Here is a 16214-nt window from a genome sequence, read left to right on the forward strand (position 1 = left end):
CTGAGGGGCGGCAGGCGCGGGGCGGGGCGGCCGCGCGGATTTGGGCGCGCTGCGCGCGGTGCGCGGGCAGGTGGGGCGTGCCGGGGGCGTGGAGAGCCGGGGCCGCCGGCCACCGCCCAGCTCCGGTCGGGGCCGGGAGGAGCCGCGCCCGGCACGGTTATAAGAGGCTGGCTCGCAGGCGCTCCGCTTGCACAGCTGATCCGGCCCGGAGCACCGGGTGCCGAGCAAGGGCCGAGGCGGGGCCGCAGGGTTGGCCCCCAAAGGGATGCTCTCGCCCGAGCGGCGAAACCAGCCCCGCTCACCCCTCGCCGCGGCCGCACCGCACCCGCCCCCGGCCTCCGACATGGCTCTCTATTGCGGCGACAACTTCGGCGTGTACTCGCAGCCCGGCCTGCCCCCGCCCGCCGCCGCCGCCGCCACCCCGGGCGCACCCCCAGCCTCCAGGGCGCCTTACGGGCTGGCTGACTACGGCGCGCCGCCGGCCGCGGCCGCCAACCCCTACCTGTGGCTCAACGGGCCCGGCGTAGGTGGCCCGCCCTCGGCCGCCGCTGCCGCAGCCGCTGCGTACCTGGGCGCCCCTCCGCCGCCGCCGCCCCCCGGGGCCGCAGCCGGGCCCTTCCTGCAGCCGCCGCCCACCGCGGGCACCTTCGGCTGCGCGCAGCGGCCCTTCGCGCAGCCCGCGCCCGCCGCGCCCGCCTCGCCCGCCGGGTCCGCAGCGCCGGGCGAGCTGGGCTGGCTGTCCATGGCCAGCCGCGAGGACCTGATGAAGATGGTGCGGCCGCCCTACTCGTACTCGGCGCTCATCGCCATGGCCATCCAGAGCGCGCCCGAGCGCAAGCTCACGCTCAGCCACATCTACCAGTTCGTGGCCGACAGCTTCCCCTTCTACCAGCGCAGCAAGGCCGGCTGGCAGAACTCTATCCGCCACAACCTGTCGCTCAACGACTGCTTCAAGAAGGTGCCCCGCGACGAGGACGATCCAGGTGAGGGCGGCCGGGCAGGTGCTTCCCGGCCGGGAAGGCGGGGCTCGGACGGGAGAGGGGCGCGAGAGCCGGCGTGGGGGTGTCTGTGTGGCTTGAAGATCTGCGAGGAGTCTGCTCACTCGTGCTGGGGGTGGGAGCAGGTGGAGGAACAGCCACCCCGACCTTGGAGAACCCAGAGGACGAAGAAGTATCCGAGGGTCTTCGGAGGAAGGAGTTCGTCCCTTATACCCGCGGATGCGCACAGGCAGGCCAGTTAGAGAAAAAGGGAAAAGTCCGTATCCCCTAACTGAAGGCTACCCCTTGGTGGTGTTCATCAGGCTGCCGAAGGGAGGGTCTAGTAGGTAGGAAGATTAGGAGTAAGAACACCGGTGAGCTCTCGGATAAGGGATGGTTATGAAGGGATTCAGGTGAGCCGAGAATCCCTTCTCGTTTCACGAAAGAGGCGGTGAGAGCGTGAGAACGGTGGGCCAGTCATCCATAGGTGCATTTCCTGCTCCGTCAGGTTCGTGAGACTCGCTGTGTCCTGGGTTTGACGATAGGGGCACGGACGTCATGAGCCAGGGGCATAGGGTAGGGGGAGAGCTTTAGGTTGGTCCTGCAAATTGTGGTTTTGGTACCTTAACTGGTTAGAAATTTAGAAATGAATATGCCAAATTTGCTTCGTTCTGGTCTAGTAACTCCAGGAGTGAGGGGGGCTATGGAGACAGTGGAGTGTCCTCTCCCACCGGCCCTGGGAGGTGGAAGTGGAGAAATGCTTAACAAGAGAGAAACTGAATCCTACTTGACTGAGGTTTTCAGAAGGAGCCCAGGACAAGGCAAGGGGAAAGGGATTGCGATACGAAAAAGAAAAGATAGCTTGCAAGTAGGGTAAAATTAAGAAAAAGAGAGAAATGAAACTATTTTCGTCACACACTGCAGATCCAGGATTTTGTGTAAATTATGTAAATATTCTGAAGTTCACAATGAGCTCATCCCTGTAGTCATTCTAGAGCAGCACTTTCTAATAGAAATACAGTGCAAACCGCAGATGATTGTAAATTTTCTAGTAGCCACATTGAAAAAGTAAAAAGAAATCGGTGACATTATTTTTATTAATTTTTTAAGTAACCCAAAATATTGTTTCAACATATGATATATAAAAAATTACTAATGAGATTCTTTACATTATTTTCTCTGTACTAAGTCATAAGAATCCTATGTGTATTTAACCACATCTAAATTTGGACTAGCTACATTTCAAGTGCCCAATAGTCACATGTGGCTAGTGGTTAAACATGGGACAGGCATATGTTCTAGAAGATGCATCTCTCTGATTTGGCCTTTCAATTACCCAAGGTTATCACGTCAATTGTCATGTAAACTCTGGACTTTACACTAAGGGTTCAAGGACCTGTGGCTAGTTTCTTGTCAAAGTAGTGGTGCCAAGGTGGAACTATATAAATAGATAGGTACAGGTATTATTGTTTAAATGGTAGTTCTATAATTTTTTTTCTGCAACTATTTGCAGAAAGTGGTTCAATGAAGATAATGGGTGCAGGGAAGAGCATGGTAGTTTCTGGAGGAGGCTTAAGCCAGTGGTTAGTTAAGAATGCATGTTGTCCTCCATATGTGGGAGCTAAAAAAATTGATTTCATGGATGTAGAGAGTAGAACAATGGTTACCAGAGCCTGGGAAAGGTGTTTGTGGTGGGGGGATGAAGAGAGGGTGGTTACTGGGTACAAAAATACACTTAGGCAGGAGGGAGATTTTCCAAAATTCAATAGTAGAGTAGGATGACTCTAGTTAACAACAATGTACTGTATATTTTAAAATAGCTAGAAGAGAAGACTTGAAAGTTCCCAACACATAGAAATGACAAATATTTGAGGTGATGATATCCCAGGTACCCTGACTTGATCATTACATATTCTGTGCAGGTAATAAAATACCACATGTACCCATAAAAATGTAAAAAATTATATGTCAATAAAAAATTTTAAGGAAAAAGGTAAAAAAAAAAAAAATGCTGAGTCTGTGTTAATATCTCACCTGCCAAATCGTCTTGAAAAACGTTTAAGTTTTTTAAAAATTAGAAAAAAGAATGCTGATTCTCGAGCCAGCCTGCTTAAATCTTGGGTCTACCATGGCTAACTGGGAATACGGCAAGTTACTAACCGGTCTGTACTTCAGTTTCCCCATGTGAAAAGTGGGGCAGTAATATCGCCTCTCTCCATAGAGCTGTGAGGAGTAGCTGAGGTTATCTACGTAAGCACTCTCTACAAGATAAGTTCTTAATAGTACTTTCAAACATCAAAGATGCTTTTTGCCGGAAGTGTAAAACAGCTGTTGGGAGATACAAACCTCCAAGAAGATGGATCTTTTCTACCTCAATTGTGGTGAATGGTGAGGGAAATTTTCTAAGCAGAAAACTAGCATTGCATGCATTAAATGAGACCCCAGTGTTCAACATTTGCCCAGTGGACAAAAAGAAAGGCTTTCAAGATTTGCAAGGTCAGGTCCTGCCCAAGATGAGGAGATGTAGACTGCAGGAACTTCCTTATACTTCAAATATATGCTCTCTAATACGTGGTTAAAACACTTGATTGCTCTAAAATAATTTTTGTGATTTTGAAAAAGTTGCCTTTTTCCAGTGGGGTATTTTTTTTTCAGAGGTGGGAAGTTGTGCATTTTCAGCCAATGATAATTATAATAAATACTGTTTTTTCACTGCTTACTGTGTGCTGGCTATTATGATGAAATATCATTTAATCTCCACAGTCTATCTACTAGATGGATAGTATTCTTTTCCCTGTTTTATAAATAAAGAAACAGGCTCAAGTTTAGGTAGCATCAGAATTACATGATTTTGCAAGGTTACACAGTTTGGATCTAGAATAAGTGAAAGGGTTGGGTGATTTAATCATAAGTGCCAGGGAAATAGAGTTAGGTCTAAAGATTTAAGTAGCAAACACTGCCAGGAGGAGGGGAAATGGGCAGAACATCTTTGTTCCAGATTTTTCCTTGAAGCAAAGACTAAAATTTTCCCCCAAAGAGAGTGAGTTTAAATAGTAGAGTGGATTGAACATCTTTGTCCTCATTTAATGAGGGTCTGCTGTCCTCCCAGGCATAGAATAGGTCTTCTCTAACTTGTCTTAATTTCTCATTTTCTCAGGGAAAGGTAATTACTGGACTCTGGATCCAAACTGTGAGAAAATGTTTGACAATGGGAACTTCCGTCGGAAGCGAAAGCGCCGCTCTGAGGCCAGCAGCAGTTCCACACTGGCTTCAGGGACATCAAAATCAGAAGAAGGGCTCTCCTCAGGATTGGGGTCTGCAGTAGCCGGGAAGCCAGATGGAGACAGCCCCTCCTCTCTGCTGAGGCCTTCCCAGTCCCCAGAGCCTCCCGAGGGCACCAAGAGTACTGCGTCTTCTCCTGGAGGATCCATGCTCACCTCCACCCCTTGCCTCAACACATTCTTCAGCAGTCTCAGCACCTTGAGTGTCAGCAGCAGCGGGAATGCCCAGCGAGCTCTCCCTGGCAGCCGCCACCTAGGAATCCAGGGGGCCCAGCTGCCCTCCAGCAGCACATTCCCCCCGACCTCCATCTCGGAGGCCTCGCCAGATGCCTTGCAGCTGGGTAACAGCACCGGCAACAGCAGCAGCCAGAGATCTTCCTATTACAGCCCTTTCCCTGCCAGCACCAGCGGGGGCCAGAGCAGCCCCTTCGGCAGCCCCTTCTACAACTTCAGCATGGTCAACAGCCTCATCTACCCCCGGGAGGGCTCTGAGGTGTAGAGGAGTGCTTCTCAGACCTCACTCAGCATGCACACCTGGGATATGCACACATTCTGGTTAGAATGCAGGGTCCGAGTCAGTGGGTCTGGGGTAGGACCTGAGGTTCTGCATTTCTGTGGAGCTCCTGCAAACCTTATGGTCCTTTGACCACATGTGGAGTAACAAGGGTGTATGTAGTAGGTAACTCTGTGTACAACCCAGTGAGCTTTTACAAGTTTCTCTTGATATGGGCCTCTCTAGAGAGAAAGCCACCTCGTTGTGTTCTGGGATAGGTAGCCTGTGAGCCCAGGGAGGGCAGGGACCACGTCTGTTTTGTTCATCGCTGTATTCCAGGGTTGCAAGCTCAGATGTGTACAGGTGACTAAAAACCATAAGCTAATAGTTACTGGTTGAGAAAACCAACAGCAGTTGGCAACTGAGCCAGTAGACTGGTTGGTACCTATCAGCTGAAGGCTGCTGTGAACAACTGGTTATCTCTCATGTCACAGCATTCTAATTTTTTTTTTCTTGAGACAAGAGCCTCACTCCATCACCCAGTCTAGAGTGCAGTGGCATCATCGTAGCTCACTGCAGCCTCAAACTCCTGGGCTCAAGCAATCCTCCTGCCTCAGCCTTCCCAGTAGCTGGGGCTACAGGTGTGCACCACCATGCCCAGATAATTTTTCTATTTTTAATAGAGAAGGGGTCTTACTCTTACTCAGGCTGGTCTCAAACTCCGGACTTCAAGTGATCTTCCTGCCACAGTCTCCCAGAGTGCTAGGATTACTGGCATGAGCCACTGTGCCCAGCCAGCATTCTGATTTTTATAGAAAAGCCAGGTGTCTGGATTTTTTTTTTTTTTTTTTGCGGGGGCAAGACAAAGTCTTGCTCTGTTGCCCGGGGTAGAGTGCAATGGCGTCATCAGCTCACTGCAACCTCAAGCGCCTGGGCTCGAGCAATCCTCCTGCCTCAGCCTCCCCAGTAGCTGGGACTACAGGTGTGCGCCACACTCAGCTAATTTTTCTTTCTTTCTTTCTTTTTTTTTTTTTTTTTACATGGGCGCAGGAACCAACCAGCTAATTTTTCTATTTTTAGTAGAGACAGGGTCTCAGTCTTGGTCACGCTGGTCTAGAACTCCTAAGCTGGAGCAGTCCTCATGCCTCGGCCTCCCGGAAGATATCTGGAATTTTATAGGAAACCTCCAACTTTGTATCTTTTGCCTCTAATTAAAGTTTTTATTGTACCATATAAGGCAACACCATAAACTCTTAAAGCTATATCTAGTTCAGAATTCTCCTGTGTCTGGTACATGGTAGACATTAATAACAGTAAAACTGTGCACACAAGGCCCGGCGTGGTGGCTCAAGCCTGTAATCCTAGCACTCTGGGAGGCTGAGGCAGGTGGATCGTTTGAGCTCAGGAGTTCAAGACCAGCCTGAGCAAGAGCGAGACCCCTGTCTCTATAAAAAAATAGAAAGAAATTAGCTAAAGATATGTAGAAAAATTAGCCGGGCATGGTGGCGCATGCCTGTAGTCCCAGCTACTCGGGAGGTTGAGGCAGAAGGATCGCTTGAGCCCAGGAGTTTGAGGTTGCTGTGAGCTAGGCTGATGCCACAGCACTCTAGCCTGGGCAACAGAGCGAGACTCTATCTCAAAAAAAAAATGCACACAGCCAGCCTTGTGTGCCAGGCACTGTTCTAAACACTTCACATGTATTAACTCATTTGATCTGCATAGCACCCTTGGGAGGGAGGTATTATTACATGAGGCAAGTGAAAGTCCAAGATGTTAGGTAGCTTACCCAAGGTCAAACAGTAAACAGTAGAGCCAGGATTGGATCCAGGCAGTCTGGCTCCAGAGCTGGTGCTTGTAACCTCTGTGTTCTAGTTCCTGAAAAACCAAGAAGCAAGCCTCCATAGGCATACATAAGTATGTAGGTGGTAGGAATGGAGCTAGATCTCATTTGACCAAAGATTCTGATTGAAATAAAAGTCATTTGATATGTTCTCCTGAACAGCAAAGGTAGATGTCATCTCTGTCTAACTCTTGCCACGGTCCAGGGTCTGGGGTGACCATTGTCCTAGCTTATGGTCGTTAGCCTGGCATCCTGTCCCTTTTAGCTTGTGTCCTGGATATTTCATTTTCTAACAAATTATTGATAAAATTTTATTAAAAATACCTTTTAAATGGAGTTTTATAGTTTTTAATACAATAAATCATTTGTGGTCAAATGTTTTAAAAAGAGGCTGGTCTGAGTGCAGTGGTGTTTACAACTAATCCATCACAACCAGTTACAGATTTCTTTGTTCCTTCTTCACTCACTTCACTTGACTAGTCTTAAAATTTAAAAAAGGAGAGAATTTTATTTATTTTAGCCCTCCCTTTCACTTCACAGAGGTTATCTTCATTTGAATAATTTCCTTTTTTTTTTTTTTTTTTTTTTTTTGAGACAGTCTTGCTCTGTCCTGGGGTAGAGTGTCGTGGCGTCAGCCTAGCTCACAGTAACCTCCAGCTCCTGGGCTCAAGCAATCCTCCTGCCTCAGCCTCCCGAGTAGCTGGGACTACAGGTGCTCGCCACCACGCCAGACTAATTTTTTGTTTCTGTTTTTAGTTGGCTAATTTTTTCTATTTTTAGTAGAGACAAGGTCTTGCTCTTGCTCAGGCTGATCTCAAACTCCTGACCTCAAGCCATCCTCCCGCCCAGCTATTTGAATAATTTTTATGGTCATCCTTCCAGTGCCCAGCAGAGTGCCTTGTACATGGTAAAGTCACTCACTGTTTGTTTGAATGACAGAATTTATTCTAAAAGAGTTAATTAAAATGAGGATACTTGTTGAATTTATGGAAAGTGTTCTATTAAGATGAAGAAAATGTCCTGTGAATTGCCTTTGTACTGTGTTTTTGGTTTTTTCCTGCAGCAATGAGAGAAAATATGTTTTTAAATCTTTGATCTGAGCTGGCTAGTTTGTGGTTTTAATTTTTTTAGAAACAGGAACACAAGCACATTGTAAAAAGAAAAAATATATTTTTTAAACTTTTCCCTGTGTATTCTTTTTCAAGACTCTCACAGCATTACTTTAAAAAATACTTTATTTTGAAATATACATACAGAACATTATTTTTTTAAACAGCTATTGAGGTACAAGTTACATCACCATTACTTTCTTAATATGCAGAAAGACAGCCAAAGAGACTACCTACCCCCATACTATGTGTACAAAAAAAAAAACAATTTCTATGGATATTTTTGTAAATATGAAACCGTATGGACTTTTATAAATACTGTTTCTAACACAATTCTATATTTGTAAATTAATTTATAATGTAAACCAGGGCAGCAAAGAAAAAATTTTTTCCCAAGAAAGGGCACTGCATGCTGTGAAGAATCACATGAAATAAACTTCAAGTGGGATAACTTCTGGCCTCTTGGGAATTACTACTTTCTTGTCTTCAGCTTCTTTGTCCTAAAGGAACAGAGATGTGAGTGGCATGGCACCGAAGCCACGCCAGGGACTTTGTGTGGGGGGTAGACAATTGGTTTTTTTAATTCCACTTACCCATGTCAGAAAGGGCTGGAATAAAACAACTACTCTTTAGGGAGGATCTATAGGTATATGAGCATTTTGTTTATTTCTAACAGTAATGGTTCTGTTATTTAGATTAAACTGAATTTCAGTGTATCAGACAAAAATTCTGTTCCAGCAAGAAATGGTGCTGTGAGGCCTCACACCACAGGTAGAGCTCTGCAGCCTTGGGTGAGGTCCCCAGGGGGGCTGCAGGCAGCCCTTCTTTGCCAAGGAAATAGCTGGAAACTGGCCCCATCTGCAGGAACCCAAATGATCTAGACCAGGGTTTCTCAGCATCAGCACTATTGACGTTTGGAGCTGGGTGATTCTTCCCTGTAGAATCTTTCTTATGCGTTACAGGATGTGTAGCAGCATTCCTGATCTCTGCTCATCAGATGTCAGAAACAGCTCCCACCCACCCAGCCATAACCAAAAGTTCTCCAGAGATCACCAAATGTCCCCTGAGCAGGTGGTGGGGGAGGGGTGGTGGTTCAAAATTATCCCCAGTTAAGAACCACTGATCCATGACCTACCTCCTCCCCCAACCACCGAAGTCCTAGATCCTAGAACTAGTAGTTGAGCCCTAAATAAATAGGCCTCTGGGCTTCTGGCACAGGACAGTTTCTGTCCAATGCAATGCCTTTTCTCCTGAAGAAAATCAGTCATGAGCAGGAGCAGCAAGCAACCCTATAATTCAGGCATTTCTCAGAACTGAGACCTACTGGTTTGCCCTGTCACACTGGAGGTAGAATCCGGCAATATTTTAGTTCCTGATTGTAAATTCTTGGGGTAGCTTGTTTTTTGGCACCTAAATATTTGTATTAACAGAGACCGAGGGCTGGGAATAATTTTGACCAAACAATAACAAACTTTTGCAGGGAGAAGGGGCAGGGCATAGGCATAAGGGTTTCTTGGAAAGAAAGAAAAAAAACATGATTAAAATGTACTTGACAATGTGTACACATGGACATAGAGTGCAGATAATAAACATTGGAGGCTCGGAAGGGTGGGACGGGGTGAGGGATAAGAAACTATTAATACGTAATGGATACAATGCACATTATTCGGATGATGGTTACACTATGAGCCCACACTTCACTACACAGTGTATCCATGTATCAAAACTGCACTTGTCATGGTGGCTCACGCCTGTAATCCTAGTACTCTGGGAGGCTGAGGTGGGAGGATGGCTCAAGATCAGGAGTTTGAGACCAGCCTGAGCAAGAGTGAGACCCCGTCTCTACTAAAAATAGAAATTATCTGGACAACTAAAAAAATATATATAGAAAAAAGTTAGCTGGGCATGGTAGCGCATGCCTGTAGTCCCAGCTACTCCGGAGGCTGAGGCAGAAGGATTGCTTAAGCTCAGGAGTTTGAGGTTGCTGTGAGCTAGGCTGATGCCATGGCACTCTAGCCTGGGCAAATGAGCCAGACTCTGTTTCAAAAAACAAAACAAAACAAGCCAGGCGGGGTGGCTCACGCCTGTAATCCTAGCACTCTGGGAGGCCAAGGCGGGAGGATCACTCAAGGTCAGGAGTTCGAGACCAGCCTGAGCAAGATCGAGACCCCCGTCTCTACTAAAAAAGAGAAAAAAATTATCTGGACAACTAAAAATATATATAGAAAAAATTAGCCGGGCATTGTGGCACATGCCTATAGTCCCAGCTACTCGGGAGGCTGAGGCAGAAGGATTGCTTAAGCCCAAGAGTTTGAGGTTGCCGTGAGCTAGGCTGACGCCAGGGCACTCTAGCCCGGGCAACAAAGTGAAACTCTGTCTCAAACAAAACAAAACTGCACTGGTAGCCCCTAAATTTATATTAAAAAAATAAAATGTATTTGAAAGTATCTAGATCTGGGTAGTTGATAGACCTGAAATACCAGAACAATGCCATTTAGATGACAAAGTGAAGAACAATCCATTTCTGATCTCCCCAATAATGACAAAGGGCAGCCAGTGGCTCAGTCCCCACTCCCGGGACTGGAGAGGCTGTGCTATGGCAAGTCCCCAGCAGAGAACCCACTGCTGCTAGGCATTGGCTTAAAAGAAAGGGGAAGACGCTCCTGGAGCCAGTGACGCTTCCAGGTCACAATCTGCGCCAGCACCCAGTAGGCACTGATTTCCTACCTCCATGACATTTTCTGCCTGGGAACCAGGTCAGAAATTCGGTATCTGAGAAATTCAGGACCTGAGCTAAATTTCACTTTCTGTTGCTTGGAACAGTGCAGAAGAAAAGATGTGGTCTGGTAATACGTAATCAGGGGAATTTCTCTCTCTGGGGTTTCCCTGGGGGTTGGGAGTTGATGTTTGAGTTGCAGGCCAGGCTGAAGGCAAATGGGCACATTTGTAATTTCATGCAGTTGCCTTCCAGCCTTCTAGGACCTGGTGAGCCATTCAAAATAAGACAGGGGCAAAGGAGAAGGTGAGGAATTAATAAGTAGGTTTCAGATTTCCTTCTTGACACTTTTAGATCCTTCATCCCATTCTTGAACTTACTGGAAAAAAGGGCAGCTGGGGAAGCCCAGAGGCTTCAAAACCTGTGTGTCTTTGCACCCCTTCCTCCTCCCTCCACCCCCCAGGGGTGCTCACAAGTTCCTCCCAGACCGGACCGAGCTTTGGCCGCATTGCTGAACTTCAGAGCAAACTCTTAAACTGTGCCTCTCTTCCTTCCAGAGACTTTCCAGAACTTGGAAAGATCCTAAATCTTCAGGGTCTAACTGGTTTTTGGTTTTTTTTAGCTGCTCTAGTAGTTAAAACCTTGCGATTGTTAATGAGAAATAACCCCACCCCACCTCCCATGTTTTCCTGAGGCCAGAGATTTGGGGCTGCTGGGCCAGAGACCTGGCGGCCGTGCCTTTGTCATGGAAAACTGTCAGCTGGGGAGTGTGACTAGGTGCTGGCACTGCTGAAAAAAGAAGGAATTTCTTGTCAGATTTTAAAACAAAAAAAGGCCAGAAAAGATCAGATAACTACTGAATCCCTCCCTGCTTTTTTATTCATGATGTCAAGGGAACATCTCCGAAACCCTGGGGGCATGAAGAGCAGTCCTTTGTCATTTAAAAAAAGACAAACATAATAATAATAACTCACTTATCAGGAACTGTCCTGAAAAACATATATTAAAAGCTGGGCAGGTGTGGTGGTACACACCTCACCTGTGGTCCCAGCTACTTGAGAAGCTGAAGCTGGAGGATCTCTTGAATCTGGGAGTTTGAGTCCAGCCTCAGCAACATAGCAAGACGTTGTCTCTAAAAGAAAAAAAAAGGAAAAGAAAGAAAGAAAAAGAAAACACATATATTAAGTACAAAATAGCCATGCTGACATCTCAACTCTGTGAAGTAGACATAGTTATTAACTGTGTCACCAATGAGAATACTAAGGCTTGGGGAGTTTACCTGACTGGGCCATCAACACAGATCTGTTTGCTGCACGTAAATGGTCAAACAGAGGTTTGAAATTAGGCCGTATGATGTCAGAGCCTGCCTGCCCTTAACCTACTACAGCGCCTCTCCATTTCAAAGTGGAGAAAGGAGAGGCACAGAGAGGTTAAGTGACTTGCCCAAGGCCACCCAGCTTGTTGGTTGCAGACATGGGCCTAGAACCCAGGCTCCTGCCCCCCAGTTCAGTGATGTTCCCCTGCAGGCATTTCCTTCGTATGCTCCCAGGGGTTGGATTTTGTGCCTGGGTTCCTTTTTGTCAACACAGGAAGGTAAGCAGTGGGAAGGGAAATCGCTATCCCTTGGCATGTCCTCCTCCTCAGGATCAGCTGGCTCCCTACGAGCCAGCAGCCCATAGGGTCTCCAGCTCTGAAGCTGCCTAGGGAAGCCAAATGTTGGGGAGCTTGGACTCACAGGAAATGTATCCACTGACTCAGCAAACCTCCTTTGGGCACCATGCCCTGTGCTGGGCTTTGAGAATACTAAGATGACTGAGACCCATTCCCTGACTTAAGTTGCTCACTACCCAGAACAAGAGACACTCAGACTCTTAGCAAGCATGGCAGAGGCCAAGAACAGATGTGCCCAGGGCAGGGAGGATCCGTGGGGCCGGTCTGAGCTCCCCCTACCTACCTATGAAGTTTGCATAAGGAAGGCTGAATGGCTTAACCTCCTGGAAGAGTAGTGGACAGCTCCACAATCCTGGGCTGAGAGGCTGCAACTCCTGCTGGGAGGAGCAGACCAGGATGGTTTCAGGTATGCAAAGCCAGGGTGTTTCAAGGCCTCAGGCCTTTGTGTGTGCCTAGGGTCAGTTCCTTCATGCCCCTTCCAGGCCCCAGGTGCATTCCAGCCCAGCTAACCCAATCAGCCTCAGCATCAGCACCTGCACTCCTGGCGCTGAGGTTCCAGCCCCAGTCCGGGAGAAGAGACTGACTTCTTGGCATTGCACTTCAAAGGAGATTCAAGGCTACAAGTGTGCCGGGGTGCCCTCCTCCCCAGTTTCCCTCTTGCAACACAAGACTTAAATCACAATGCAGGGCTCCCTCTGCTCCATGCTGGGATCAGAAAGCAGGGTGTTAACAAGCACAAGAACCCGTTTTCCCCCCCCTTTCCCCCATGGTTCCCCCTTCTTGCAGGAACCATGCCAACAAACCCCCTTCCACCACTTACTCACTTTCAACTCTGCACACCTGGGCCGACCCAGCGACCCAGCGGCACTGCGGCTGTGGCCCCAATACACAAACTCGCTGGGCCTCGGTCTTCTCCTCAGCAAAATGGACAACAGGAACATCTACTGCACAGGCTTGTCGGAGGGTGAGTTCTAATCTGTGTGTTTGCCCAACAGTAACATCAAGAAAGGCCTCTGTGTCCAGTCCACTTGTCTCTTCTCAGAAAGTTTGATGTCAGTATTATCTATTTTGTTTTCCCAACAGCATTGGGAGGTGAGTATGTTAGCCTTCTATCACAGAAAAAGGTAAAAACAGAGTCAGGAATCTTGGCAAACAGCCGGCAGCCGGGAAGCTGTGGAAATCTCACAGGAAAGGGAAGTTTGCACATTCATCAACAACTCAGCTACCAGGTGAGTCAGTTAATCAATGTACCAAACACCTACTAGCTCCTCTTTTGCTTCCTCTGTTTCCGTCTCACACCCCACGCCCAAACCTGAAACAGGAGCTGTTGGCTCTGGTGTCCCCAGCCAGTCTCACCCATGGCATCTCAGCGGTTCAACTGCCACCACCACATCTCATGCCTGCAGGACCACAGCGGCCTCTCTCTCGACTCCCAGCCTCAGCTCCCGGCTCCTTCCTGTCCACATTTCATTCGTCCCTACTGTTCCAAGGTCTTTTGCTACTAGGAAGCCAGCATGATATTTGAACCTACACATATGAGTATATTACTTTCGTGCTTGGAATCCTTTGGAAAGTTCTGTTAACAGCAAACTCCCAAGTTCTTCTGTGGCCCTGCACGAACTAGCTACCCCTCTCGCCCCCTGCCTTACACAAGCCCTGCCACTCGCCATTTGGCAGCCCCTCAGACATTCCAAACACTTGTTTTTTAGGGTCTTTGCTGTGGTTCCTTCTGCCACGAGAGCTCCGTTCCCCACCTCTTCTCTGGTTTTAGTTCTAAAGCCTCTCTTTGGCACAGCTGTCCCTGAGCGTCCTAACCCCTCCTCACTTCCACCGACTCCCTTCAGGCCACATTTTATACATTTTTCTTCCTGCCTTAACTAAGTTTTTGACTCAAAACAAAATAAGAACTTTATTTTAATATGATAATTTCTGGGGGCAAGGGCTAAGCAGGACATGAGGGACCAGTGGGGGTCCCAGCTACACTCAAAGGTGATCCCATCCGTGTCTGTCTCATCCTATTCTAAAAAGGAAGCCTATGTCCAATTCCCTAACAGAAAGGCACATTGTTCCTCCTCCCTGTCTGGGGAAGCTCATGCACAGAGCATCCATGTTCCCGTGACTTTTATTCATGATACACCTCCCTTGCCAGACTCTGGCACTATTGGGTACAGAAAAGAGAAAAAGTTACCTTTCCCCTTCAGTTTTAAATGATGGGCAAAATCCCAAGAATTTTTGCTATGTTTAGCCTGGATTTAGAACTCAGCCGCCGCCATTTCCCCACACGCTACTTCCCCCTTTCCACTTTCATACCTCCCCTGCATTCTCCTGGAGACGAGAGTCTCTGCCAAACACCTGGAGTCTTTGATCATCAGCCCTTCAGTTGCCCCCAGCATTCGTTTCAGCGAGAAGACTTTCAAGTTCTCCCCCTTTCCCTAGGTTTTGGGAAAGTAAGAAAACACCCGTAGCAGCTGTTACAGTGCACCTTTCTCTGCAGACTGGTGGTAAGAGCCAAAGGACTGCCATTTAAGCAAAGATTTCTAAAAACTTTTCCTTCAATGGGACCAACTGCCATGCAGCCAACAGTGGCGACCACACATCACAGCAACGTCAGCCATGGACCCCGACTCTTCCACTGCCTGCTCAGGGTATGTGTCCTGCTAGATTTGCCCTTCTTGATTCAGGAACTAGTGAGAACACACTTGTGCTACCATTAAAGAATTTTTGCCATTACTACAGTAGTAGTGGAGATGGCACTTGTGTGGCAATAACCCTCCTTTTCAATATCTTACATGCTAAGATTTCACTAAGCAGCATCACAACACATCCTAATGTTTCTGAATTTAGTGTCCCTGTGTTTGCTCAACAATTTTGACTAGATGCCTACTATACCTACTGGGAGACGCAGCCAAAGCAGTGCCCCAGCAAGAAAGGTGCTTGCATTCCCGTGGGGTGAAGAAGCAAAGGGGTCTGCCACAGGGTGACAAGCACATTGACCAGGGCAATGTGGCGGGCCGTGGGACTCTCTGTGAGAGACCTCAGCCCCGACTTGAGTAGGGGTTGGCCAGATGAAGGGTGCAGGAAGGGAGAGAGCAGGTGTTGGGGCAGGAAGAGCCGAGCAGAGGCATGGACATGAGAGGCTGCCTGCTGCTCCTGTGAGGAACTGCAAGAAGCTGCCTGGGAGGCGGGCTTAGCTGGGAAGGGCAGTGTGGAGGCTGGAAGGTGGATCTGTGGGCTGTAAAACCGATTAAGTGAATAGAATTGTATAGAACGGAACAGAATAAACACAGATCTAATTTCATTTTAAGAATGCAATTTGGGCTGGGCGAGGTGGCTCACACCTGTAATCCTAGCACTCTGGGAGGCCGAGGCGGGAGGATCACTCGAGGTCAGGAGTTCGAGACCAGCCTGAGCAAGAGTGAGACCCCATCTCTACTAAAAATAGAAAGAAATTAGCTGGACAACTAAAAATATATAAAAAAAATTAGCCAGGCATGGTGGCACATGCCTGTAGTCCCAGCTACTCGGGAGGCTGAGGCAGAAGGATTGCTTGAGCCCAGGAGTTTGAGGTTGCTATGAGCTAGGCTGATGTCACGGCACTCTAGCCCGGCCAACAGAGTGAGACTCTGTCAAAAAAAAAAAAAAAAAAAAAAAAGAATGCAATTTGGGTTTCAAAGAGAGTTCTTTGTGGAGAATCCTCTGGAAAGACAAGATTTTCTAAGGAGACCAGTTTGGAGGCTGCAATAGAAATACAAGCAAGAGGTGACAGTAGTCAGTCTGAAGTAGGGGAGGGACACTGGCAAGGTTTGAGAGATATGTAGAGGGCAGGAAGACTTCCTGCCTCAGGCTTAGGGCTTCCCGAATATGGTGATTGAGGGAGAGGGAAGAATCTGAGATGACCATCAGGTTCTCCCTGAAGTGACAGACAAAGGGCAGTGAAGTTCACCAGGTCCCAACACTCTGGAGGAGGAGGGGGGATTCTCTGTGGGTTAGCCAGGAGGAAGTTTCCAGTAAGAGCTGGAGTTTCTAGATTGAGATTAGGGTCAGGCTGGTTATGTACATCTGGGAGGTATCAGAATGTGGATGAGAGATTTAATTTAGTCATTTAATAAATATTTCTCAGCAGCTAC

General features: G+C 47.8%; 1 protein-coding gene across 1 annotated transcript; it reads left to right on the forward strand.

Moving 5' to 3' along the window:
- Positions 1-343: 343 nt before the first annotated feature.
- FOXI3 (forkhead box I3) lies at positions 344-4757 on the forward strand. Its single transcript, XM_069495138.1, has 2 exons — positions 344-983; positions 4135-4757. The coding sequence occupies exons 1-2, from the start codon at positions 344-346 to the stop codon at positions 4755-4757; spliced, it is 1263 nt and encodes a 420-aa protein (XP_069351239.1).
- The last annotated feature ends 11457 nt before the right edge of the window (positions 4758-16214 follow it).

This window comes from Eulemur rufifrons, chromosome 19 (assembly GCF_041146395.1).
Source record: "Eulemur rufifrons isolate Redbay chromosome 19, OSU_ERuf_1, whole genome shotgun sequence".
Classification (NCBI taxonomy): Eukaryota; Metazoa; Chordata; class Mammalia; order Primates; family Lemuridae; genus Eulemur; species Eulemur rufifrons.